At 33.3% G+C, this 27,787-nt stretch overlaps 1 protein-coding gene across 2 annotated transcripts; it reads left to right on the top strand.

The window, feature by feature from the left end:
• The first annotated feature begins 338 nt into the window (after positions 1-338).
• Positions 339-27,543, top strand: LOC132728098 (uncharacterized). Of its 2 annotated transcripts, XM_060713710.1 has the most exons (17): positions 340-486; positions 3,706-3,835; positions 6,905-7,117; positions 8,296-8,444; positions 8,717-8,825; positions 12,320-12,495; positions 12,841-12,966; positions 13,572-13,683; positions 15,932-16,092; positions 17,584-17,685; positions 19,502-19,576; positions 21,432-21,555; positions 22,271-22,386; positions 23,047-23,229; positions 25,144-25,243; positions 25,974-26,061; positions 27,336-27,543. In XM_060713710.1, the coding sequence occupies exons 2-16, from the start codon at positions 3,721-3,723 to the stop codon at positions 26,054-26,056; spliced, it is 1,944 nt and encodes a 647-aa protein (XP_060569693.1). In that variant the 5' UTR covers positions 340-486; positions 3,706-3,720; the 3' UTR covers positions 26,057-26,061; positions 27,336-27,543. The 2 variants fall into 2 exon arrangements, with proteins under 2 accessions (XP_060569694.1, XP_060569693.1); XM_060713711.1 differs by lacking the exons at positions 25,144-25,243; positions 25,974-26,061; positions 27,336-27,543 and adding an exon at positions 24,424-24,480 and having other exon boundaries at positions 339-486.
• Positions 27,544-27,787: the final 244 nt, after the last annotated feature.

The raw sequence follows: 27,787 nt of genomic DNA, 5'->3' as shown, positions 1-27,787 counted from the left end.
TGTGATTTTCTATTATACTATCATACTTCTTGTATGGTATATACAGTATGTTTAGATTAACCCATAAAATTGTTACCATGATCACTGAATGATATAAATAAGCTGGTTTTGAAATTGTAGATAATGTTCTTTTTACTTTTATATCTACAGATATACTTAACCTAAGTGATGTGGACTTGTACCTTTTCGAATAAATATAATCTTACTTAAGATATCCCAGCGTTTTTACATGTTTATTTCTCTTTTTTTCATCGTAGGTTTAGACCAAACTACCGTATCCGTTTCAGTGTATTCGTGGTCCTAATCCGGAATTTGACGGAAATGGCCGATAAGTTACGATAACATGTTACATGTAACCATGATAGGTACCCGACATGTACAAAGATTAAAATTGACCTCCCTATCGTGACTTTATCACAATTATGATAAATCCGGATAACAGAAGGTGGTATATGTGGGTATAACAGTACACTCACCTTCCAGAAGGTAAGATTTTTATACTTAAAATTTTGAATAATTTAAATTATAATTATAATGAAAATTTGCCCTTTTCTTGTTACATATTTAATATTATGACACCAGTAATGTTAATTTTACATTTGTTATACACCACTGAGGGCTTCCTGGTATTAAACGTGATTGATACGTCGGCAAACAGATATTTACTGGCTTGAAGTCCGTATGTTTTGTGGGTATGACTTGCTGACCAAAATAATTCTAGTGGTGTGTATTATTTTTTGTCGGTTAAAAATGACAAGAACTGACCGTGTTTCTACGGAGAAACAAGATCGAGATTTATCAGCAGTTTGTCAAATGAAATGTTTTGGAAATTATTTTCTTTCAGCTTAAATATATGGAGTTATATTTATTGAATGTTTATTCAGCAATACATTCTAGCAGTCCGATAAAAGAACGAGATTGTTTCCACAGCAGAAGTCAATCGAACCGCTCACGTCATCCGAAAAATAATATTACTTACGTTAGTAGAGAAAGAGCATACAAACCGACTGAATACCAGTAATATTTATTATTGTCACTTTATTTGTGATTATAATAACATGGCATGCATGTTTCAATGAATATAATGAGGAGATTATGTTAAAATTAGGCTAAAATATCGGTATCCGGGGCATTGGTGGATGGGCGGAGAAAGACGGAGTTCTGAAAAGCCGGCCTATTTGCTCGTTCCCCTATTTTAATTGGACTGTATCAACCATTGATGAATGCATCAAATTATACACAAAGTTTTAAATAATAATATCCAGGAACGATCGAGATCAACAAAGCGGTCCGGTTAGCTCAATATGTAGCGTTGGACTGTTAATCGGGCGGCCCGGGTACAGAAGTTTCAGTTCCTTGCGGAAGTGAAGGCAGCTAGTACTGGTTAACTTCTTAACAGTCTGCCCAGGAACAATGCGGTGGCATAAAGTTCTGTGCTCTGGTTAAATCAATATGGCTTACAGCCGTGATAGGGAGTGAAAACTAACACCACCACCACCACGATATCAATGATACGTAGAATCAATCTTTTATATATCAACAATTTAGTTAAATTACAGATGCGTTCTCGTGTTCAGCAAAATGATAAAAGAAATTCTTCAATTTCCGTCACACGCTTTTGAATATTTTTGAGGCGCGGTAAAGAAAACGAATATAGCCAAAGTAAGATTGCGTTCTTGTTGAAACAGCCCATAAACTCAGACCCTGGGTTTATGTAAGGAAATATTGATTACATGTAATTTACCTTTAAGTGTGTTTTAAGTCTTCATCGTGAAATGGTTATAACTGTACAATGTTTTATACCCCGGTCACATATTCACGGAAAACGCCCACGGAAGAGCCACGGATTAATTCCGGCATCGTCCGTAGCTACCCGTACTGGTCAGTAGCTCTCCGTATTGTAACCGTAATCAATCGTAGTAGTTCTTGTATATCCGTAGCGATCCTTGACAATTTTTGAACATGCACAAAAATTTGCTACGGAAAAATCAACCGTAGCGTATCCCTACTAGTCCGTATTAATCCGTACTGATACGTAATGGTCCGTACGAAAACCGTATTAGTCCGTACTGATTCGTAGTCCACCAACTTGTCAAGGATTTCCACGGTTTGGTACGGGGAACTACGTATTTGTACGGTTACCCTACGTATAAGCTACGGTTTTAATACGGATTAATACGGCATTGTCACGGAAAGCCACGATCGTAATACGTTGTACTACGCAGAGGCAAGGATTAGCACGGTCTTATACGGTTATTGCGTTGCAACACGGAATGGTACAGCCCACCACTGTTTAGAGCGGATAAATTAAGTATCATGTACTTTTTCAAGGGTATAAATACTACCTTCTTGTTCATAACAGACATATTTGCGGGAACATTTAATAAATGATAATTGCCATTTACTGACTGCAACTTTATATTGAAATGGCTCAGAATGCGTAGGCAGTGGTCGAGCTGCTTGATGAAATGCATAGAAGTAAATTTATATTAATATCGTACTACAATTCATAAGTAATAGAATAACATTTAATGCTACATATTTTACAAACATTGGATCGTGAAATTGGAGTAAATATGTACATAATATTTTTCTGGAAACAAAGTGATCCCTCGGAAGCATTTATCACAACAAAATAACATAAGAATTGCAGACTCGGTTTGATTGAGTCTGTTCATGAGGGATAATGAATTAGTGCAACATCCCTCACGCCCCCTGAGCGGTACTCAATTCTCAACACTTTATAGTGCTGGCATCAATGATCCCGAAGGACCAGAAAATATAACAACACTGAAGTGAAACGAAGTGTCTCATAAGCCTCGGACGCTGGCCCTTCAGTGATATTAAGATTACACGCTTTTTACATATTTTTAAAACATAAACATCCCGATAATTAATGTAATTGTAAGATGAACAGCAAATCTTAAAATTAAAAGAGTAGCAGTATTGATCAACATTTTTCATTAATGATTACTAGTCCATATCTAATCAGGTAAGAGAAGACAGACGGTGGACTAGAGATGGGCTTTTACGAAGACCGCTTTATGTTTAGTATGAGGCTCTCATGGCCGAACTTGTTGAGGATCCAGCGTCCTTTAAAAAATTCACTTTAATTGGACCTGATGTGTCTCGGGGGTCGGACGCGATTAGGCTGAATCCTCCCCGCCAAAATCATTGAACTCTGCAATTCGTTTTCTATGTGTTCTTTTCTTTTGAGGCATTTTGAAAATGAGCAAGCAAGAGGTTGTGGACGGATGTATTAGGTCCGTATAGATCCGTGGCAATTCGTTCTTCTCCGTATCAATACGTTCTTCTCCGTATCAGACCGTACTTATTCGTACTAACCCGTGCTTATACCGTAGCAGACCGTAGTGTATCCGTAGTTGCGTCCGTCCTGATTCGTGTCGCTCCGTATCAAACCGTGTCGGTCCGTCACAATCCGTGTCTCTCCGGGGGCTTTTGGTGGTAAAATCCGTCGGACTCCGTACTCATACCGTTGTGTGTCCGTACTGGAACCGTAGCGGACCACGAAATTTCACATTTCCGTAGTGATCCGTGAGCGATTAGACCGTAGCTCTTCCGTGGCATTATCCGTGAATATGTAACCGGGGCATAATAAGGAAAGCCACTGATATATTACTTTAGGAATAGCAAAGCTCATAGTACAGAACATAACAATATATTTGTGTTATTTTATGTTTACAGATAATAGGGACAAACATGATGTATTATAGACAGCTAGTTGCCCTGGCAACTTTAATAACGTTAGCTGTTTCTCAGACGCCACATGGCAAAGATTCCAGTATCTGTTCAACTATACCGCCGTCATCTGTCAGTAAGTTAATATATTTCCGCTGTCAGTAAATAAATTCTATAATAATGGATTCCCGCTGTCATCTGTCAGTAAGTAAATTCTATAATAATGAAGGATTCCCGCTGTCATCTGTCAGTAAGTAAATTCTATAATAATAATGGATTCCCGCTGTCATCTGTCAGTAAGTAAATTCTATAATAATGAAGGATTTCCACTGTCATCTGTCAGTAAGTAAATTCTATAATAATGAAGGATTTCCACCGTCATCTGTCAGTAAGTAAATTCTATAATAATGGATAACCGCTGTCATCTGTCAGTAAGTAAATTCTATAATAATAGATTACCACCGTCATCTGTCAGTAAGTAAATTCTATAACAATGAAGGATTTCCGCTGTCATCTGTCAGTAAGTAAATTCTATAATAATGAACTCCCGCTGTCATCTGTCAGTAAGTTAATTACATCATAAATACATTTTTGTTGTGATGTGTCAGTAAGTTAATTTTATCATAATAGATTCAATTGTCATCTGTCAGTAAGTAACTTCTATCATAATGGATTCCGCTGTCATTTGTCAGAAAGTAAATTTGACCAGAATATATTTTGCTGTCATCTGTCACTAAATAAACTATTTTATAATAATGGATTCCGCTGTCAACTGTTTGTCAGTTAATCAAATACTAGTCATAATGGATAATGCTGTCAAGTGTTTGTCAGTAAATTATAAATTAGTCATAAGGGATAATGCTGTCATCTGTGAGTTAGTTAACATTATTTTTTATAATAATGGATTCCACTGTCATCGGCTATCGTCTACAAGTTAAAACAAGCATTATGCTAATGGTGTTACCATTGTCATTTTTGTGTTGTATTCAATTTTTATGTTCATCTAGTCAATGAGGTGACATCAAAGTATCAGTATTGTTAGAAATATGTATAGTCAAAATAGGGAAATGATGTTCTTCTCATAATGTATTCAATTTCATTTTGAATAAATTAAAGATGATAATTTGAGTTGTCCCATCTTAATTGGATAAAGAAAAGTAAAGTGACTGTTTCTAATTAATGGTAATTTTAGCATAACTATATTAGAGTGACGTAGTCTGTCCACTCGATAACTTAAAGTATATAATTAAATCAATTATACTCCAAAAAACGGGTTAAACGGAAAAGTGAGTAAACGTTTTAAAAAAACGAATAGAAAAAAAAAAAGAATTCCCGTTCCGCGTTTATAGATAACTTTTCGTTTTACACATATAATGTGGATGAAAATGTATGATTTAGACGGATACAATATAGCGTTATCACTGGGGATAATATTTGGTGATAAGATAACTGTATATACATGAATAGTTTCTATATTTGGGTAAAAACCGGGTAAAAGTTTGTTTACTGAATTAAAAAAAATTTCAAAAAATTGAAAAAAAAATTCTTTTGGGACGAAAGATAAAAAAAAAAATGAAAATTAAAATTTTAAGGGGGTTTTTGATGTGGGTTTTTTAAAATATGTTAAAAACTTTCATAACGAAAATTTACAAATTAAAATTTTTTTTTAAAAACCGTAAAAACCCGGCGCGGGGTTACAAAAAATTTCCTTTCCCCTTCCAAAAAAATACCCTTTTTTGGTTTCTGTTAATTTCCTTTTTATCTTTTTTTAAAAATAAAATCCCCTATAAAAATTTAAAAATAAAATTTCATTAAAAAATATGCCCTTAAAATGTAGGTTTTAGCTTATTCAGAGAGGGCAGTTAAAAGGCGGTTCATCGGTGAATTCATTTATTTAGGTTGTCTTGATGTTTATTTCCAATAAATTCCCTAAAATTTCTTAAAAGTACTTAAAATTTGCCCTTTTTTGTCAGAAGGTGCTGGAAAACACATATTATCAACTTCGTGCGCAATTCTTTATTCAAGAATTTATTTTATTATTTACATGAAAATATCAGAAGATTTTGTAAATAAATCCTTGCATGTTTAGAGAGGTCTTTTAGTTTAAGGCATAGTTAGCCAAAAAATAATTTTTTTTTATAAATGAACTCATTGTTTACATATTCAGCATTACATACTTCCGATGATATCAAGTATACTATAGCATCTAAAATGTTTTATTTAAATCCATTGTTTAAACATAAGTAAACAGACGTTTTTACTTCTCAAGCAGAAAAGTGGTATTGATTTCTGAGTTAAAATCAAATTATAGATTAAAATAAAAGGCCCATTATGCCTCAAAAATGCTTTTATTTACATTTCTCAAAAGCTTTTTAATTTTGGTTGTCCTCATAAAAGTATCCAAAAAGTATCTCATTGGCCAATTACCTAAATCATCTTTTTTATCTGTTGCCTGTAGGCAATAAGTGCAGTTATAGTGAATTAGTATTTTGGTATGGAAGTCAAAAGACTACTGTGTTTACATTTTTCTAATTTTATGTCAATTTATTTTACATGTATCGCTACTTTTTTCAGGTTAGAAAACATCTAAGATTTCTCTGAAAACATAATTTAAACATTATAAAATTCAGTTTTCCGTTTAAAAAGTAAAAATTTAAGCCCAACAACCAAAAAACCCAACTTAATGCGTTTTCCGAACCAGCTGGATCCAGACCACCCCTTGCCCCAACCGCGAAAGTCTAATCGGGATCCTGCTGTTCGCTATCAGTTTCTCTACTTGTAAAAAGAGTTGGTAAGCGAACAGAAATGAGACCCCTAAATTCGGGACTGCCGGGGAATGGCAGGCTGGTCGGGAAAATAAAATGTTGGTCCCCAACCGCCCCCAAAATTTTGGTTTTATCTGACGCCCGTTTCAAATCCCTGAGGGAAAAAGGCAGATTTTGGTTTTAATTTAAAGAACCAAAAACCTTTTAGTGGGAAAAAAAAATTAAAAATGTTAACGGATTTTCTTCCCAATAAATGCCCAAAATTTGTTTTAATTTTTATCATTTTCTTTTACGAAAATTTTTTTTTAATATTTTTTAAAATGGCACCGAACTGTATTCTTGCGCGCATGGACTTTGATAGTTGCAATTAGCCCCGTGTGAATATGAAGGCGTTATACATCGCGTAATAATATTTATATTATGAAAATATATTGTTTCAGCGCCGGTAGTTAAACGACCAAACATAACTAACCAATTCCATACCAGGGTTGAGATAGTGTTCAAAAATATGAATAAAACGGAGCTCGTCCACGAGTATTTTGATGACGTCAACAATCGTGGGTATTTGAGTCAGACGGACGAAAGTTTTCGGCTGAATGCTTGGTTTAATTATGGAACCAACGAATTTATAGGATTTTATCCTGACGCACCTGGTGGGTCACTTTCTCTTTATTGATAAATAATAAATAAATACATGTAGATAGATAGATAGATAAATAAATAAATAAATAAATAAATTAATTAATTAATTAATTAATTAATTAATTAATTAATTAATTAATTAATTTATTTATTTATTTATTTATTTATTTATTTATCTATTTATTATATTTATATATTATTTCAAATTTCCTCTTCGTTTAAGTGAATGATTTTTGTAGGAAATAGTGTGTTCTATTTCGGAATGGAATTTTCAGTTCATTTTAAACGTAATCAAACAAGTGTAACTATGACTATATGTTTGTTTGCTGACATGACGTGACAAGTGAAGGGTGTCTACTGACATGACGTAACATTTTACGTGTGACTAATGATACATGACGTGCGAAATCTCAATGATAATATGTGACTACTGATTCGTTGCTACTGACATGACGTGTGGCTAATGATATACCGTTGGGCTACTGACATAACGTGTGACTACTGACAAAACGTGTGGCTACAGACATAACGTGTGACTAGTACTGACATAACGTGTGACAACTGACATAACGTGTGGCTACTGACATAACGTCTGGCTACTGACAAAACGTGTGGCTACAGACATAACGTGTGACTAGTACTGACATAACGTGTGACTACAGACATAACGTGTGGCTACAGACATAACGCCTGGCTACTGACATAACGTGTGGTTACAGACATAACGTGTGACTACTGACATAACGTGTGGCTACTGACATTACGTGTGGCTTCTGACATGACGTATGTCTATTGACATGATGTGTGACTACTGACATAACGGGTGACTACTGACATGACGTACGACTTCTGACATAACGGGTGTTTACTGACATAACGTGTGACTACAGCACAACGGGTGGCTACTGACATCACGTGTGGCTTCTGACATGACGTATGTATACTGACATGATGTGTGACTACTGACATAACGTGTGACTACTGACATGACGTGTGGTTACTGACATAACATATGGCTACAGGCATAACGTGTGACTACAGACATAACGGGTGACTACTGGCATGACGTGTGGCTACTGACATAACATGGGTCTACAGACATATTGAGTTACTACTGACATGACGACGATATTTTTGAAATTTTAATAGTTTAGTATAAAATAATATCTCTCGATTCTCACGTGCATAGATTCAATGCCTGGTCGATGTTTTGTACAAAGCATGCAGAATTCCGAACAAAGATTTTTATTTGGTTATAATAAAAACGCACCTGGTGGTGAAGGACATATCTTTAGTGCGGCGGGAGCTCTACATTTCGGGGGACAAGGAATAAATGAGGTAACAAATTTATACGTTATACAATGCAGAAAATTCTTAAACTTGTCTATGATGTAAGATATTCATACATAAAGTCATGCTCTATCCTTGCCCATATAATGTAAGATATAGAGTTAATAAGTTAAGTTGTTCTTAAAGAAGTAAGGTATACGCATGCGCATGATGTTAGTATTGATTCAATGCGGTAATTATTCGTTAATACAGTAATATCATTTACTAAACATATACGATATGCATGCTTATTGTTTGGTTTTATATATGTATTTGTTAAGGTATACATGGGACGTACAGTTGTTCGAGACATTCAGGTTGACTGGTGGAGGTCATGCCAATACTGGGATCATTTTGATGCAACTATGATAGTAGACTGGTATTTTACTGGTAAGTTTTTCTTCTTATAATTCCTGACTTTCATTTATGTATTATATTATAACGTTACTTTAGAGTAAAGCGTTTTCTTCTCTCTTATGACCGCAGCCATGCACTTTAATGGTAGGTTTGTCCCATATAACGGTATATATACTTTACTTGTAGGTTTGTCCCATATAACGGTATATTTACTTTACTGGTAAGTTTGTCCTCAAAACTTAGATATGTAGGATACTATTTAAGATTCTTAGATTGTCCATATAACGGGAGATATGTAGAATACTGTAATGATGTCCATATAACCGTGGATATGTGGGATACTGTAAGGTTGTCCACATAACCGTAGATATGTACGATACTGTAAGGTTGTCCATATAACCGTAGATATGTACGATACTGTAAGGTTGTCCATATAACCGTAGATATGTACGATATTGTAAGGTTGTCCATATAACCGTAGATATGTACGATACTGTAAGGTTGTCCATATAACCGTAGATATGTACGATATTATTATACTGCATGTTTGTAACGTCGCTTTTCATTGGATAATCGTGACGTTTATATAGTTTTATATACACGGCTGTTGTCGATTCATGAAGAAATCTAGCTTTTGTCTCTAAAAAGTGATGCTTGTTGTCTAGCGGCTCAGGTTATATTTACGATTCTGTAAGGTTGTCCATATAACAGTAGATATGTACGATACTGTAAGGTTGTCCATATAACCGTAGATATGTACGATACTGTAATGGTTGTCTGTATAATCGCAGATATGTACGATACTGTAAGGTTGTCCATATAACCGTAGATATGTAGGATACTGTAATGTTATCCATATAACCGTAGATATGTAGGATACTGTAAGGTTGTCCATATAACCGTAGATATGTACGATATTGTCAGGTTGTCCCCTGGGTACTTTAACTATATTATTTCTTTTTATACGCCCGTTTGAAAAACGGGACGTATTATGGGAACGCCCCTGGCGGGCGGGCGGGCGGGTGTCGTCAATTTTGTCCGGAGCATATCTCCTACATGTATGGAGGGATTTTAATGAAACTTCATATAAATGTTCACCACTATGAGGAGCAGTGTCTCGCACATGAACCAGGTCTCTAGGTCAAAGGTCAAGGTCACACTTAGAGCTCATTGAAAAATGCTTGTCCGGAGCAAAACTTCCACATGTATAGAGGGATTTCAATATTACTTGGCACAAATGTTCACCATTGTGAGGCGGAGTGTCGCGTGCAAGATTCAGGTCCTTGCGGCCAAGGTCAAGGTCCCACATAGAGGTCAAAGTTCAGATAAAAATATGAAGATGTGTATATGGACCATTTAGTCATCATTTTTTGAGGGATTGTAACACAAATGGTCATTATCAAGACTATGGCTGTGATACATATAATTTAGGTCAATATATACAAGGTCAAGGTCACTAAAGATGATGAAAATATCCAGATTTTTGTAAATAGAATTTAATCAAAGGGAGACAACAAAGTTATTACTTTGTTCATAAATGACTTACACAATTACTCCCCTTGATCTATTTTCACTTTCAATTCTAAAAATAGAATTTAATCAAAGGGCATGAAATAATCCTCTTTCTTGGACTTGAGTATGTTCTAAAGAATGTAACATTTATTTACACATGTTTCATTCATTGGTCAAGATTCTTAACTGTGATAACTATGGTGTTCTGTAGACTTGGTATTTGTTCATAAAGATCATACAGTAATTACCTTATCAAATGTAAATACTTTCTCATAGAAATTTAATTATATTTTAATTTTCAAGTAAATATCAGTTAAGCTCATGCAAAGATTAAGAATTGTAATGAAATGTATTTCCCTAGAATAAAATCTTAAATCAGAATTTTTTAGTTATTAAATTACATGTACTTTTTATACGCCCGTTTAAAAAAAGATAAAAATATGAAGATGTGTATAGGGACGATTTAATCATCATTTATTGAGGGATTGTAACACAAATGGTCATTATAATGACTACGGCTGTGACACATGTACTTTAGGTCAATATATGCAAGGTCAAGGTCACTTAAGATGGTGAAATATCCAGATTTTGTCTGGAGCATATCTCCTACATGTATGGAAGAATTTTTATAATACTTTATGGAAATGTTCACCACCATGATATGTATTGCTCCATGCATGATCCAGGTCTCCAGGTCAAAGGTCAAGGTCACACTTAGAGCTCATTGAAAAACGCTTGTCTGGAGCAAAACTTCTACATTCATAGGGGGTTTTCAATATAACTTGGCACAAATGTTCACCATTGTGAGGCTGAGTGTCGCATGCAAAATTCAGATCCCTGCGACCAAAGTCAAGGTTACACATAGAGGTCAAAGTTCAGATAAAAATTTAAAGATGGTTATAGGGACCATTTAGTCATCATTTATTGATGGATTGTAGCACAAATGGTAACTATCATGACTACAGGTGTTACACATTTAATTTAGGTTAATATTTGCAAGGTCAAGGTCACTGGAGATGATTAAATATCCAGATGTTGTCCGGAGCATATTTTCTACATGCATGGAGGAATTTTAATGTTACTTTTATAGAATTGTTCACCACCATGAGACGTAGTGCCCTGCACATAAACCAAGTCTCTAGGTCAAAGGTGAAGGTCACAGTTAGAGCTCATAGAAAAACACTTGTCTGGAGCAAAACTTCTACATGCATAGAGGGATTTCAATATAATTTGGCACGAATGTTCATCATTGTGAGGCTGAGTGCCGTGCATAAAATTCAGGTCCCTGCGACCAAGGTCAAGGTCACACATTCTGTGCATATCTTCCCTATTGATTTGTTTTAAGGTTCATTTAACAACACAGTGCCAAGAATAAAAACTTGCTTGCTAGATAACACTTATCCATAATGCCCCCATCTCCATATAAAGCTTTTTCGTAAACGGGCGTATTTTGTGACTATGGCACCCTTGTTTATTCTAGACGTTTCCTGGTTTAAAGTCTTGTTTTAAATATATGTTTTTATTGATAACAATAAGTGAACTTTTTACGTCATTTGTTCATAATAGATAAATGACATCTACATAATATATGTGTGTTTTTGTAAATTTGTATGTATGTTAACGTGATAGGAAATTACGTTTTTAAGTCATTACTACAAGGCAAGTTTTTTTTTTTACTTTAGCGTATGAATTGCTTAATTACAAAATATCCGTCTGCTACTTGAAAACTTTAGTACAAAATTGTGTTAAAATATCCAAGAAACAAAGGTAAATGAGCCGCGTCACGAAAAAAAAAACACAATGGGTTTGCGACCAGCATGGATCCAGACCAGCCTGCGTATCCGCGCAGTCTGATCAGTTTCCATGCTGTTCGCTTACAAACCCTATAACAAGTAGATCCTGATCAGACTGCGAGGATGCGCAGGCTGGTCTGTATCCATGCTGGTCGCAATGTTGATTTTGTCGTGACGCGGCTCAAATATCTTTAAGTTAATCAATTCTCATCTTATTACCAGCACAAAACTCATGGAACTCCGCTGTTGGGGTGCGGGTACCAGTCATGGCGCACGTGAAAGGAATATCTTACAAAGTAACCAAGAGTCATCCGGAAGGCAAACATTTATTCGAGCACTATTATAACTTCTTTGATTTCCGGCCATATTTAAGCTCAGATGAGAACAGTGTTTTTGAGGTAAGTTTGTCGATCTACATTAAATAAGTGGCTCTATCTTAATTTGATATTACTCTTGTTTGATAGTAGAAAACATATCTCATTCTTGTAGTGATGGTATAAAACATATCTCATTCTTGTAGTGATGGTATAAAACATATCTCATTCTTTTAGGTTTGATATAAAACATATTTGATTCGTGAAGTGACGAAATATAACATATCTTATACTTGTAGTAATGCAATATAACATGTCTCATTCTTGAGCAACATGTATGAACAAATATACGAGTGTACGAAAGTTTAAAAGCATGGGTAAATTTAGAAACATTTAGATTAAATATCAATTAAATAATTGTAATTTTAGACACCAGCCGGCGTGCAGTGTCCAGGGCGGAAGATGGTGCGTCAATTTCCTGTTGTCCCTAGCGACGCTTTCTCCTTCACAACGGAAATACTCGACACTGTAAATCTTAGGCTTTCTTTTATGAAGGTAAGACACCGCTATTGCGTTTTCTATATACACGTTGAAGGCAGAACACCTCTAATATGTGCATACCTAGTATGTACCTCAGTTATCACAATATAAGTTGCATATACTACAGGATAAGGATAAAACATTTTAATATGCATACATTAACAAGAGAGTAAGATAATATCTAAATGTGTCTGTTTTTCATATTTCGAAATTGCACATAAATAAAGTTTGGAACAGATGTGTGTGCATAGTTCGTAATATCATAGTATCAGTTTGGCAATATTGTAGTATCGGTTAAATATCATAGTATCAGTTCGGAAATATCATACTGTCAGTTCGGTAATATTATAGTACCAGTTATATCGGTTCGGTAATATCATAGTATCAGTTCGGTAATATCATCGTATCAGTTCGGTAATATCATAGTATCAGTTCGGTTAAATATCATAGTAACAGTTCTGTAATATCATAGTATCAGTTCGGTTATATCATATCAGTTCGGTTATATTTTCACCATTTGCAAGATATTACATTTGACAGCCTAGTTCTGTAATTTGAATACATTTTCATTAAAAATTGCCATTCTTTTTCACATCTTTTCGTTTAAATACAATTTTCAGGAGACATTTTTCTACTCACAGAAGCTTGTAATGTATGAATATATTCCCCAGACAGGTGATAGCTCACCATACGGTCTAAACGATCTCATAGAAATACACGACTTTCATACAGGTAGCTATCAAATTTCTATCAAATTGTAGTTATTGGCGTCCGCGCCGAAGCGCGGCGCCCTTTATTGAATGAAATCAGATTTTGTGAAAGGGCGGCAGCAACTTCTCGAGCCTTTTAGTCGGTCATAATAAAAGCCGATCATTCCGATCGGTATGTGGGTGCTTGATTATTAGTTAAAAATGAAATGTTGCGATATGTACGATGAATAGCGAACTGTGCAAACATTTTCAAATGAAATAAACCTTTTCCGTCAATAAATCGCGCTCTTCGGGGTTTTTTATTCATCATTTTATAGTACACAGTGGGTTATTATGGTATGTTATTGATGTACATGTATCTGAAAGTTGTAAATAGAATGATTAGTTGATTGCCTAAACATTATGAAAGTCTGGAAATCTATTTATAGAGGGATGTACTCCTATCGGTAATTCCCGGTCTCTCCCGGTCTATTTTGACCGGGATTAACTAGTGACCGGCGAATAGTATCCGGTCTCTCCGGGTTATGGAGTTGATGTTTGATATCGTTACAGAACAGAACAAATATTTTACAGATAAGTAAGCTTTTTTCAAAAATGAATGTTTGTCACTTAGTTTGGTTACAATTATTGATAAACACAGATCAACTCTCTAATTTATTGTTTATTGTTATACATAAACATACAATTCGAAAAAAAAAACCAAAAAAAAAAAAAAAAAAAAATATAGCATGTTTCATTTTATCTACATGAGATAAAAACAATAAATATGTACAATAATTGAAAAAAGGTACATTTTTATGGTATTAATATGACACTATCAACTTTGAAACATTTCATTTAATATGTTATTCGTGTTTAGTAAAGATGCCGAGGAATTATTCAAAGTTACAAATTAGATTTTATGAATTATTCAATTGATTGATAATTTAAAAAACTGATAAAGAAAAATACAAATATACATGTACATGGTAAAAAAATAATCAATATAATATATCGAAAGGTTAACCATAATTTACTGACTTTTTCCAGTTAAGTTGTGACTCATAATCGCTGGTCAATATGACAATTGAATTCTTAAAATTTATTTTACAATTTTAATAAAGAAAAGAGTAGTAAACGTAAAAACTCAGTATTAAAATAGCACATTAAACACAAAAAAAAACAAAGAAAAGAAAACAATATTCATAAAATCTGTATTTTTTATTAAAATAGATATTACAATTATTGTATAATAAACAATTATGCTCAACATGATCAACATTGTAATATAACCAGTGTCATATTTTTACTAAGTGTGAACAGATACCTTAAGAGGGGATCTTCGCTAATAGCAACATAATAAGGGACAATTACACAAGTGTGGTGTTGATCATGCGTTACACATATGGACTTTTAATGATTGTATACATGTATATCCGTTGCTATTAATAATCACAATCATAAAGAAATAACAAGTAATATTCTAATCTCTAGCATGCCATATTGAGCAATGTCTTTCGTCCGTTCATTCATAAGTGATATACAATTCTGGTAAAAACCAATTAACCATTAAAAGATTATAAGAATATTTTGTCAACATATGTCTACTAGTTCATCTTCACCTGCTGCATTTCTTGCTTGGACGCCCTTTGATGCTTTGCATCAATGCTTTTCTTGTTATGCAGTGGAACGAAGAACAATCTCCCAATTATGCCTTAATTAATTCCCAAAGGCTGCAACACAGTTTTAAAGCTGCTTTAAGCTTTTCTAAAGGTTAAATTTATATGTTATTTTTAGATAAATGGCTTCATATAATTGTCAAATCAAAGGAATTAAAGTGGAAAATTAAACTTGCCACCGATAGAATACATAAACAATAAGGAACCTCCTCGATACCTCTATGATCCGTTCTCTATATGCAGACGATTTGTTTCCCGATTTTCTATTTTTAGAATCAACGTCACAGACGCGCTAAAAAGCTCTTGAAACGCTGCTGATGATGCACCTTTCCAAAATAAAATAACTAAAATACTAAGTTTGAAACAACATAGAGTTTATTTTTCTCCAACAAAAATTAAAGCTGAAGGCCGCTTTAAATGTCACTTTATGGTTTGATTTAAGTTCAGCGGCCTTCATAGGTGAACTTAAAGAGCTACATACATATTTACTCTTTTTTGTAATTACAAGGATTTAAAGTAAGTTTTTACCCTGTTATGTAAGTTTAAACATCATGTATTTAAATACTAAAAGTATCTATGTCTAAAGAAGAAATCATTATTTTTTTTGCATAGGAGTTGCTTACGTCACAGACCGGGCACGTGGTAACTGTAGTTACCGCCCTATCGAAGGTTCAGACTTTGACGACCGGTCTAGCGGTCCAAACACAGTTAGGATACGTAATTCTAGAGAGTTTTTCTATTTCGACGTGAAAAGTGCCTCATACGAAGGAGTGGTAAGTGCATTTATTTAAGCCGCGTCACGACGACAAAACGAACATAATGGGTTTGCGACCAGCATGGATCCAGACCAGCCTGCGCATCTGCGCAGTATGATCAGGATCCATGCTGTTCGCTTACCAACCCTATTACAAGTAGAGAAACTGATAACGAACAGCATGGATCCTGATCAGACTGCACGGATGCGAAGGCTGGTCTGAAGATATGCTGGTTGCGAATCCATTATGTTGGTTTTGTCATGACACGGCTCATTTATTTAACAAAATATTTAACAACATGATTCCGTTTGCATTGTGAAACTCAAATATTATTTATCTATGTTTGAAATATCAACTGAACATTATTGCTGATCTGGAACTAACCTTACTTTATGCGGCCATCCTACTTATTTACTTAAATCATAACTTGTGTTACCTCATGCTATCTTAAGTGTTTTTTTGTTGAGGTTGTCTCCCTTCCTTAACTAACGAAGTAATATGACCAGTTGCTTCTCTTTGATTGAGTAAATGCATATTCGTATAATATTGGCAAAAACAAAGCAAATATTTCAGTCAATGACTTTGTGCATTACAATTAACCTTTCAACATTACCTTATCTATACAGCCATTACGTAATCGAGGCCAAGCCCAGTTAAGTTCGTAAAAGGAGATAACGTAATGGTAACATGAATAGGCCTTCTCGACATAGTCGGGTCCCGCCTCATTCCGAAAAGATAAACATAAATGATAGGTATTAGATAACTCATAACAATTACAATTTTCCTATATATCTTAATCTAGCTGTGTAGTAAAACAATAAAATAGGTTTAAGGCACGGAAAACATAAAAAAATGCAATAAGTAGGTTTAGTATTCGTCTGGATGAAATACAAATCAATATGCCTGTCGACCTGCTGGAGCTCTCACTTCGCCAGCCAGCATCAAGTGATGATTGTTTACAAGAAATGGGCTGGAGAGTACATCTATGTCCAATAAGGTGCTGGGGCAAGCTGTCTTTATTATCGACCATCGACTTAAAGCCGCATACCTCCATATGAACTTAGAAATTTCATGAAAATTAAACTTGAAAATAAATGTACTAGGATTCTATGAAAAAGTAATAAAGACTTAAGATTCGTGTAATATTTTACATGTTATTTGTGATTAAGGATCGATTTTGCAGTATTTATCACCATACTTCTGCTGCGTCACTAATAAATTAAGGGCTATTTTGCTTATTTTGACCTCATTTTGGTAATTAAAGAGGATTGTAAGTGCTGTTTGCAATGTGTAAATTATTTTCTTTGTTCACTTCAAAATATTTTATCTTTCAAATACATTTTTAAAAATTGTCACGAAAATAAGCATTAATCTAGACGGCATACTGCTTTAAAACAAGTTTGAATCAATAAATATGCAATGAATAATGCAATACATCATATAATTAATTAAAATCTTTCGTGCTATTGTGTCACATTTTTATTTTATATCATTCTGTTGTATGTTTAGAAAAACAACCGCGGAGTAGATTGTGACACATGGGTTGCACAGAGAACAGATTATCCATTTACATACCCGACCAACTCCACGTGGGAATGGTACTTCGCAACGGTGAGTAACTGCCTGTTAGTTGTTATAACTGAGGGTTAGCTAGTATAACTGAGGGTTAGCTATAGTATAACTGAGGGTTAGCTGTATACATGGTAAAGGTGTAGTGCGTTTTTGTCCTGCTTTGAGTTTTAAACAGTCAATTTGAACACAGATATATAAACAACGGATAGGAAACTTCGAAAATAGACGAGAGTCCGATTCAGACCCACAATCCCTTTCGCGCTTCGGTGATAATCGGGCTATCCCGCTAGTCTCTATGTATCGTATATTTAGCTCCATGATTTAAATAAAAAAAATGAGCCGCCAACGGTATCGAGCCTGGTCTGACTGCATGGGTTTGCGTCCTGGAATGTCTAAGGCAAATCACTTAGTTCAAAATGCTCGAAACATCGTCTCTATCTAGTAAATTGGCTAAATCAAGATACGGTGAAATATCATTGAGAACGAATGATAAAAAATAAGCTATATTATATTAAAATAATTTTATGTTCATTTTAGATTATCTTAGCCTTCAAACTGTGGTTAGTCGCTCAGTTGAGCAAAGCACCTACGTTCTTAGCATTTTCCCCTACTCCTTTCTTGTTGTTATTTCCATTACCAATTTTCAGCCAATACTTCATTCATTAATTTGTTCGTTTGTTTGTTCGTTCGTTCGTTCGTTCGTTCATTCATTCATTCATTCATTCATTCATTCATTCATTCATTCATTCATTCATTCATTCATTCATTCATTCATTCATTCATTCATTCATTCATTCATTCATTCATTCATTCATTCATTCATTCATTCATTCATTCATTCATTCATTCATTCTTTCATTCATTCATTCATTCATTCATTCATTCATTCATTCATTCATTCATTCATTCATTCAAATGGAATTTCATTTGCCGATTTCTTAAATCAGTTCTTATTCTTATCCTTAACTACAGCGTATATATGAATACACATATAAATGTATATCATGTATATTGTATGTTCTGGGATAAATTAATGTTTAAACCTAATATACTGTGCTCCTCTTATTTTTCACAGTACTTAACGCTTTGAAACAAGAGGGAAACAAATAATGAACTTAGTCTTACTATACAAAACATATCATAAGATGTAATATTTAGATATTTTCTCCTGTATGACACAAGAAAACAACAACATGGTCAATCAAAATCAGATTTAATGGTCATACTTCTGCCATTTTGAAAACAGTTTTGTTATCATTTAATCGCGATAAATAGTGTTACATTTTTTCATGTATGTTTTATGCAGTTAAAACTTCTATATGTTATATTGCTCAATTGAAGATACTAAAACTTAACTTTTTTAATTAAAAGTAATTTTTTCAACAAACAAGAACGTTAAAAAGAACATGATTGTTTCAGACATATGCACACATTTTATTGGACTATTTTGGCGTTTTGCCGAAATCAGTAAAATCTTGTACTGCTTAACGTTAAAATCTACAAATTTTTACTACTTTGCACAAAAACTTAGTAAAATTTAGGTGTGTGACTATAATATGTCAGTTTTTGGCCAATTCTTATAATAGGTCACAAGGAAATATGCCATAACCGTGAAAAAAATGATGTTGCGAAATTATAGATGTTGAATACACTAATAAATAAAATTTTACCTATTAAAAGAAGAGAAATAGCTTTCATGTTATAATTTTCGCACTTGACACATGCTTTATACTCTGTTCAGTATATTCACTTACATATCACTGTCTGTCATGATATTATGCTTGGCTTGTACTCATGAGCTTTTCAGCCTAGGGATTTGAATAATAAACTTGTCTTGTCTTGTCTGATGTTTTAGACACAATGGACGGAAGTGAATGCTGGGCCAGAATCTGGAAACATACCTATACAGATGAGGATCTCGTTTCCACTTGTAAGTTCTTCTCATTTATACTTTAAAATTGTTAAATTTAATGATATTAAACTATGGTGGCTGATTTCTGCCATTCATGTTTTCGCCCCGCGACCCCACCAAGCGAAAAGTCTAGAATTAACAAGTCAAAATGGCGGGAGCCCGGAGCGAAACACGCTATAAGTTGGGTCGCACCCCCTTCATTGTAACTTGTTAATTCTCGACTTTTGGCGAGGTGAAAACCCGAATGATACAAATCAGCCAACAAAATATTAACGTCATATACTTAGCGATAAAAAAAACCCATTTTGCAGGGACAGACGGGTAGAAAAATACCCTGCATGTGTAGTGAGAAAACCAATATAGTTTTACATTAAGAGTGGAGGCGTGGCCAGTGGTTAACGCTTCTGACTAGTAATCTAAGGATTGCTAGCCGCGTGGGTTCAGAGCCCGTCAGAAACAAGCTGTTGTGGTGAATGAGCAAGAAATACACCCATTGCTTAGTATTAGTTGGTTCCAGGAACGGATTCGAGAGTGTTTCAATAAGCTTTAAGGTTCGTGCACAATAGAACTAAAATAAATTTGTATAAACTAAAAACTAAAGACGAATGATATACAGGTCACGCACTTTCGCTATACACCGTATCCTATGTCCCGTGAACGACTTATGTATCAATGCTTTATTATCGCTCAGTAGTCGAAATACAAAATATCATTATAACAAAAAATAAATTGTTATACTTATATGTGTATGCTTTATTTCAGAACTCACAGTGTCTTCAAAGACAATATATGTTCTCCTTTGTTTAGTTTTTACAAATTTATTTTAGTTTGATTGTGCTTGAAGCTATAAGCTTATTGAAACACTCTCGAAACCGTTCCTGGAACCAACCAGTACTGAGCAATGTGTGTAAATTTTCTTGCTAAATGAAACAAGGGCTTGTACCTGACAGGGTTAGAACCCACGCGGTCGGAAATCCTTAAATTACTTGTCCAATTCGTTAACCACTCGGCCATGCCGCGAGTCCATGGCTTCATTCTCTACTCTCGTTTGTTTGAGGGTGCACACTGTCACATTGTATAAATATTATTGTATAGAATTAAAATTGTCCAGAAAATATTTGAAATATATTTTGTTCAAATGTTGACAATATTATCACTGACAAACTTTTTTTTATTTCAATATGGAAACAATGAAGATTAAAGTAAATGCTCTTTTTTTCATTTCAGAGTGGGCAATATTATCAATATAATCTCTATAACTTTAAGTAAATGCTCTTTTTTTTTTCATTTTAGAGTGGGCAATATTATCAATATAATCTCTATAACTTTAAGTAAATGCTCTTTTTTTTTCATTTCAGAGTGGCAATATTATCAATATAATCTCTATAACTTTAAGTAAATGCTCTTTTTTTTCATTTCAGAGTGGGCAATATTATCAATATAATCTCTATAACTTTAAGTAAATGCTCTTTTTTTTTTCATTTTAGAGTGGGCAATATTATCAATATAATCTCTATAACTTTAAGTAAATGCTCTTTTTTTTTTCATTTCAGAGTGGCAATATTATCAATATAATCTCTATAACTTTAAGTAAATGCTCTTTTTTTTCATTTCAGAGTGGGCAATATTATCAATATAATCTCTATAACTTTAAGTAAATGCTCTTTTTTTTCATTTCAGAGTGGGCAATATTATCAATATAATCTCTATAACTTTAAGTAAATGCTCTTTTTTTTCATTTCAGAGTGGGCAATATTATCAATATAATCTCTATAACTTTAAGTAAATGCTCTTTTTTTTTCATTTCAGAGTGGCAATATTATCAATATAATCTCTATAACTTTAAGTAAATGCTCTTTTTTTTTCATTTCAGAGTGGGCAATATTATCAATATAATCTCTATAACTTTAAGAAAACTAAACCAGATTTACTCAAATTTGACATCAGTGGCTGTTATCAGTTTGGACAACGACGAAAGTTCCAGTTCTCATTGACAGGTAACTCAAACGGGGGCAAGGGGGTTCACTCTAATGTATTCAAATATTAAATAAAAAAGTCACAAGTACGGTGTCCTTTATTCACTAGTCTCTCATGCGATAATTAGTACTCTTCAATGCAATAATTATTGCACGACGAACGCACAACATACGAAAACTTAGGCGACAATTATCGACGCGAAAATATTAAATTTCGCTAGCATGAGTGTCAATGGTCTATAGAAAAGGGGGTAAATTATCGCTTGAGAGATCAGCGAAATTTAATACATGCGAAATTAAATTCTAAATTATGCCCTATACAGGCGATAATCATCGCGTGTTACTAGCAAAATTTAGTGGACGAAATAGGACACCGTACATTGGCATGGTTTTATTGTTTCTTTTGAGAGAAATAATGGAACACAAGACATCTCCAAAGCCGCCTAGCACCGCGCCCACCCCATCACCGGTTTATTATTCAACCCAATATTCAATTGGCTTAAATGCAAAACCGTTCTAAAACTCCATGAACCCCGAAAAAATCAAGTGAATAATACTATAAGAGGAGATAAACAATTTTTGAATTTTGCTGAAGATATATCCTCTTTGGACGGTTTATGTTTAGTATATATATTGAGAGTAGTCCACAAGTCTTTACATTAGCCTGCAAAATGTTTAAAAACAGACTTGTTTTGAATGTTCACCTAAAATACGGGGACTGGTTTTAATGTTTCAGTGACAGACGTCGTGAAGGCGAAGATCAGTACCAGTATGGAACAGTTCAAGTATTATATTCTTCAAGCTATCATGTCGGCAACAGGACTCACTCCAATTCGTGTAGCAAATCTACAGGTAACTTTTACACACGTGAAATATGAGCTCTCAATTCGTGTAGCAAATCTACAGTTAACAAAACGTTGATTTTATATGTAGATTGTGAATTAAAATGTCGAACAATTATTACATTTTTATTTACATTATTACATTTTACATTATTACATTTTTTATTACATTTAATTTTTACGAAAAAAGGTTTAAAAATACAGAACATTGACGTATCTATCTATTGACTGTGTGTGACTGTATATAGAATTAGCATGAAGGCGACAAGGCTGTTTTTTGTGAGAAAGGGTGTAAAATTGACTGAGTGATCTGAAGTCTCTTTAGGGCATCATATCACGAGTGTCGGTGAGGCCTTTTTGCCGAAGGATATCTCAAGTAGGAATCGGGCTCTATTTGCATTGTGGCATGTTGTACGTCATGTTGTCATGTTTGCATGATCTGAGCGCAATAAATAAAATTGAAATTGAAATTGGCAATGTTGTTTAAGGCAGTGCATTCTTTTTGTATTGTTTTTTTAAATTGATTATATGAATTATAGTCTTTCACAACCTATCAGGGTCAGGGGTTCAAATATACATGCACATATTTAACAATTAAACTAATGATAAATTACTTTTTGCGATCATATTTTAATTTAAAAAAAAATATCGATTTGCTTACTTATTTCAGGTTTTTGTAGCAGGTGATATCGTGGTAACTTTTGAATTATTAGACGTTGCTCCGAGCATAGGTGATGTGAAAAAAGCGACGAGCTATAAAGAGGTTCCTCTTGAATTTGCTGCCAACACCCTGGCTAGTACAATACAAAGTAACCAATTCATCGTGACACTAGGTGGCGCTGCTTTTACAAACGTGAGATATAATAAGCTATTTTGTCCACTCAAATGAAAATTCAAATATGTTTATTTGATCCCATAGAAATTCTTTATAAAAGTTTATAGCAGAGCTCTACATTATAAACATTAAATATAAATGAAAGCTAAGTCTAAGTTTAGTTTTTATTTGTTTGGGTCGTCAGACCCAACAAATAATGGTAGCGAAATATAAGACCCTGATATGCTTATTTGAAAAATCCGCAAGTAGTCCGTCAGGAACTCCACGAAGCGGTTACTTTTATAAGAATATCCCTTTATAAGTACACTAACGCCGAACAATTAAGGGGAGATCACTGTGTAAAGATTGACCAATGACAGACGCATTAATTTTCAAACCTTTTCTGGGAAGAAAAAATAGTTCCCGATTGGGCGAAGATTTCTAACATTATGTAATTCTTTAACATTTCTGCAAATTACCGGTAATATATTCAAATAATTTTGTTTAGCGGATTAATATCATTTTAATCAATGAAAATTGCTCGGCTATTTCCGTAAAGCTTTGGATTATTGGGATTGCCTAAATGAACATTTGTTATTAAGACTTTCTGAAAAAATAAAGTTGACTATAGGACAGAGACGAATTTAGGCAGTCGACGATCGATAATCAATTTCTACCATAAGTAACGGTCCTATAAATTAAGCATCCGATAATCCAGACGTATTACACAAAGAGTAGTGAAATATTATATTCATGTGAGAATTATTTCACAGATATACATGCTTATATTAAGCTCCATGATTATATACATCTGTGATAAACAACAGGTTTATCGTAAACAAAATATCTCGAAATTAATAAGGATTACAAACCCTAATTTAGAATAATGTGGTTTGCTTTATAACCTCCCAGTGGTCCAGGGGTTACACGCTCGTTTAGGAAGCGAGTGGTCTGTGGTTCAAATCCCAGTTAAGGCAACTCAAGTTGTTGTGTTTTTTTTTTTTAAATTATTTAAGCCAAATAAACATTGAATTGAATATCAGTGTTGCAATTAGCCTTATTAGCCAATTTACTACAGTTATAACTAACACTGGAAACAGCATTGCTGGCATTATACAAAAACAAATTGGTTTATAATCTCACAACCTTCAACTTTCTTGCATTAAAAGACCCAAACAAATTCAGCGCCTTCTGTGCTTTGATTTTATAGTATAACATATTTGTATATTATAGGTAAAGCCACTGATAGCTAAGTCTAACAGTATTATAGTATAACATATTTGTATATTATAGGTAAAGCCACTGATAGCTAAGTCTAACAGTATTATAGTATAACATATTTGTATATTATAGGTAAAGCCACTGATAGCTAAGTCTAACAGTATTATAGTATAACATATTTGTATATTATAGGTAAAGCCACTGATAGCTAAGTCTAACAGTATTATAGTATAACATATTTGTATATTATAGGTAAAGCCACTGATAGCTAAGTCTAACAGTATTATAGTGTAACATATTTGTATATTATAGGTAAAGCCACTGATAGCTAAGTCTAACAGTATTATAGAATAACATATTTGTATATTATAGGTAAAGCCACTGATAGCTAAGTCTAACAGTATTATAGTATAACATATTTGTATATTATAGGTAAAGCTACTGATAGCTAAGTCTAACAGTATTATAGTATAACATATTTGTATATTATAGGTAAAGCCACTAATAGTTAAGTCTAACAGTATTATAGTATAACATATTTGTATATTATAGGTAAAGCTACTGATAGCTAAGTCTAACAGTATTATAGTATAACATATTTGTATATTATATGTAAAGCCACTGATAGCTAAGTCTAACAGTATTATAGTATAACATATTTGTATATTATAGGTAAAGCCACTGATAGCTAAGTCTAACAGTATTATAGTATAACATATTTGTATATTATAGGTAAAGCCACTGATAGCTAAGTCTAACAGTATTATAGAGATCACATATACGAATGTGACAACCACGGTACAGAATCAAAAACAAGCAGGCTACGGTGCCGGTAAGTTAGGCTACTTACTTAAACATATTCATTACTTACTTTTCCTAACCATATACACTACTGATTTTGTTTTATATTTGTCACTTCATTTTTTCACTCACTTATCCTATCTTCCAATATATTTTTCATGTTAAAAAGTATTTTTTTACATTTATCTCTTTATACCAACCACTCACTTTAAATACAAATATACCATTAACTTTTTAAATCTACAACTTTCTTTTTAAATCCACCATTTACTTTTTTAATCCACCACTTTTTAAGTTCACCTCTTACTTTTTAAATCTACCAATTACTTTTTAAATCTACCACCTACTTTTCAAATGTTTCACTTACATTCTAAATCCACCACTTACATTTTGAATACCCACTTACTTTTTAAATCCACCACTTACATTTTAAATTCCCCACTACTTACATTTCTAATCCACAACTTACTTTTTTAATCTACCACTTACCTTTTCCACGACTTCCTTTTTTTAAATCCACCACCTTCTTCTTAAATCCACCACTTACTTTACTAACTTACCTCTAACATTGCTATATCTTCTAAATGTGGTCTGTTTTATATGTGATTTATAAAATAATTCATCTTCTTTTGTCAGACGATTGCGTTTCGTTTAAAGTTGTAAAGTTATTACAATTATTTATATTTTATTACCCATTCACTTTATATGCAATATAATACAACATAGTTTGATGGACAATAATTATTCACATATTATTTCAGGACCTATGGCGGGAGTTGGAATATCAATGCCTATTCTTGGAGCTGGCATGGGCATCGTGTTCGCATACTTTTTCTTTAAATAATTCATGTAAGTTTATACGAGAAAGTTTTGTTTTGTTCAATGGACTCATTTGATGATATACTTTATTCATAAAGTCCTTTATTCATACAATCCTTTATTCATTTAATCCTTTATTCATTTATTCATTAAATCCTTTATTCATTTATTCCTTTATTCATTAAATCCTTTATTCATTAAATCCTTTATTCATTTATTCCTTTATTCATTAACTCCTTTATTCATTTATTTCTTTATTCATTAAATCCTTTTTTCGTTAAATCCTTTATTTATTAAATCCTTTATTCATTAAATCCTTTATTCATTAAATCCTTTATTCATTTATTCCTTTATTAATTAAATCCTTCATTCGCAAAATCCTTGATTCGTTAAATCCTTTATTCATAAAATCCTTTATTCGTTAAATCCTTTATTCATTAAATCCTTTATTCGTTAAATCCTTTATTCGTTAAATCCTTTATTCATTAAATCCTTCATTCGCAAAATCCTTTATTCGTTAAATCCTTTATTCGTTAAATAAGTCAAAGTCAATATCAATATAGGGGATTATTTCCGGCTACATTTGGTGACATGTCTATGAATATACTTCGTGAAGACGTAGTATGTTATCGTGTCTACAGATGACAAGTTTACGAAAGACCGGTGGGGACATTTCAACTTCATGCATTCCCGATAACAACTTCATGAATTCATGATTTTTAACTTCATGAATTCACGATTTTAACTTCATGAATTTACGATTTCAACTTCATGATGTTGAAATCGTGAATTCATGACGTTGAAATCGGGAATTCACGAAGTTGAATTCGTGAAGTTGAAATCGGGAATTCATGAAGTTGAAATCGTGAATTCATGAAGTTGAAATCGTGAATTCATGAAGTTGAAATTGTGAATTCATGAAATTGAAATCACGAATTCGCGAAATTGAAATCGTGAATTCATGAAGTTGAAATCGTGAATTCGTGGTTTTGAAGTCATGAATTCACGAAGCTGAAATCGTGAATTCGTGAATTCCGTATGTTGAAAAAGGGAATTCACGAAGTATAAATTGTGAATTCATGAAGATTTAATCGGGAATTCATGAAATTGAAATGGCCCTACCGGTCTTTCGGACAAGTAACTAAAACGTCTAAGTTTACTTAAATAATGAGAACAATCTTTTTAGATACCAAATATAATAAGAAATAGGAAACAATGTATCATTCTCTTATATGTGCACATACACATGTACATGTATGTATATATACATATATACATGCATTTATTTTTATTCTGTATTTCAGATTTCACGAGAATAGCATGAAGTCGTGCAGGGAACATTAATTAGTTGAATTTGCTTTAAAATTTTGTTAAATACTGTTAAAAATATATAATATAATTTATGCTCGAACACCGCGTTGTATAGAATACGAAGAATAAAGAACAGAATTTGACGTCATGTGTTGTGAAAAGAAAACAAGAATTGCTCTCATACAAACGTTAAAGGTGTTCGGGAACTTGTGACGATTTATTTTGGTTTGATAAAGATAACAGTTTATAATAGTTTACTTCTTCTTCTTCTTCTTCTTTTCTTCTTCTTCTTCTATTGGTTTATCAATCAACTTGGTTTATCCCACGTTCATAAGACGATGATATTTGTCTAGTATAGTCTGTAAAGACAAGTTCCTTGTTTCTATTTTTAAACAAAGGTGATGAACATAATTATCTCTATAACATTTCAAACAGACGTTGTATA

Source organism: Ruditapes philippinarum, unplaced genomic scaffold, assembly GCF_026571515.1.
Source record: "Ruditapes philippinarum isolate M1 unplaced genomic scaffold, ASM2657151v2 ctg5901_1_1_1_1, whole genome shotgun sequence".
Classification (NCBI taxonomy): Eukaryota; Metazoa; Mollusca; class Bivalvia; order Venerida; family Veneridae; genus Ruditapes; species Ruditapes philippinarum.
This window is presented reverse-complemented; position numbering and strand designations above follow the sequence as displayed.

Coding starts and splice junctions, on each gene's coding strand:
- LOC132728098 (XM_060713710.1), top strand. CDS start 3,721: ATGATGTATTATAGACAGCTAGTTGCCCTGGCAACTTTAATAACGTTA. Junction 21,556..22,270: donor GTTCCAGTTCTCATTGACAG/GTAACTCAAACG, acceptor TTAATGTTTCAG/TGACAGACGTCGTGAAGGCG. Junction 25,244..25,973: donor ACAAGCAGGCTACGGTGCCG/GTAAGTTAGGCT, acceptor ATATTATTTCAG/GACCTATGGCGGGAGTTGGA.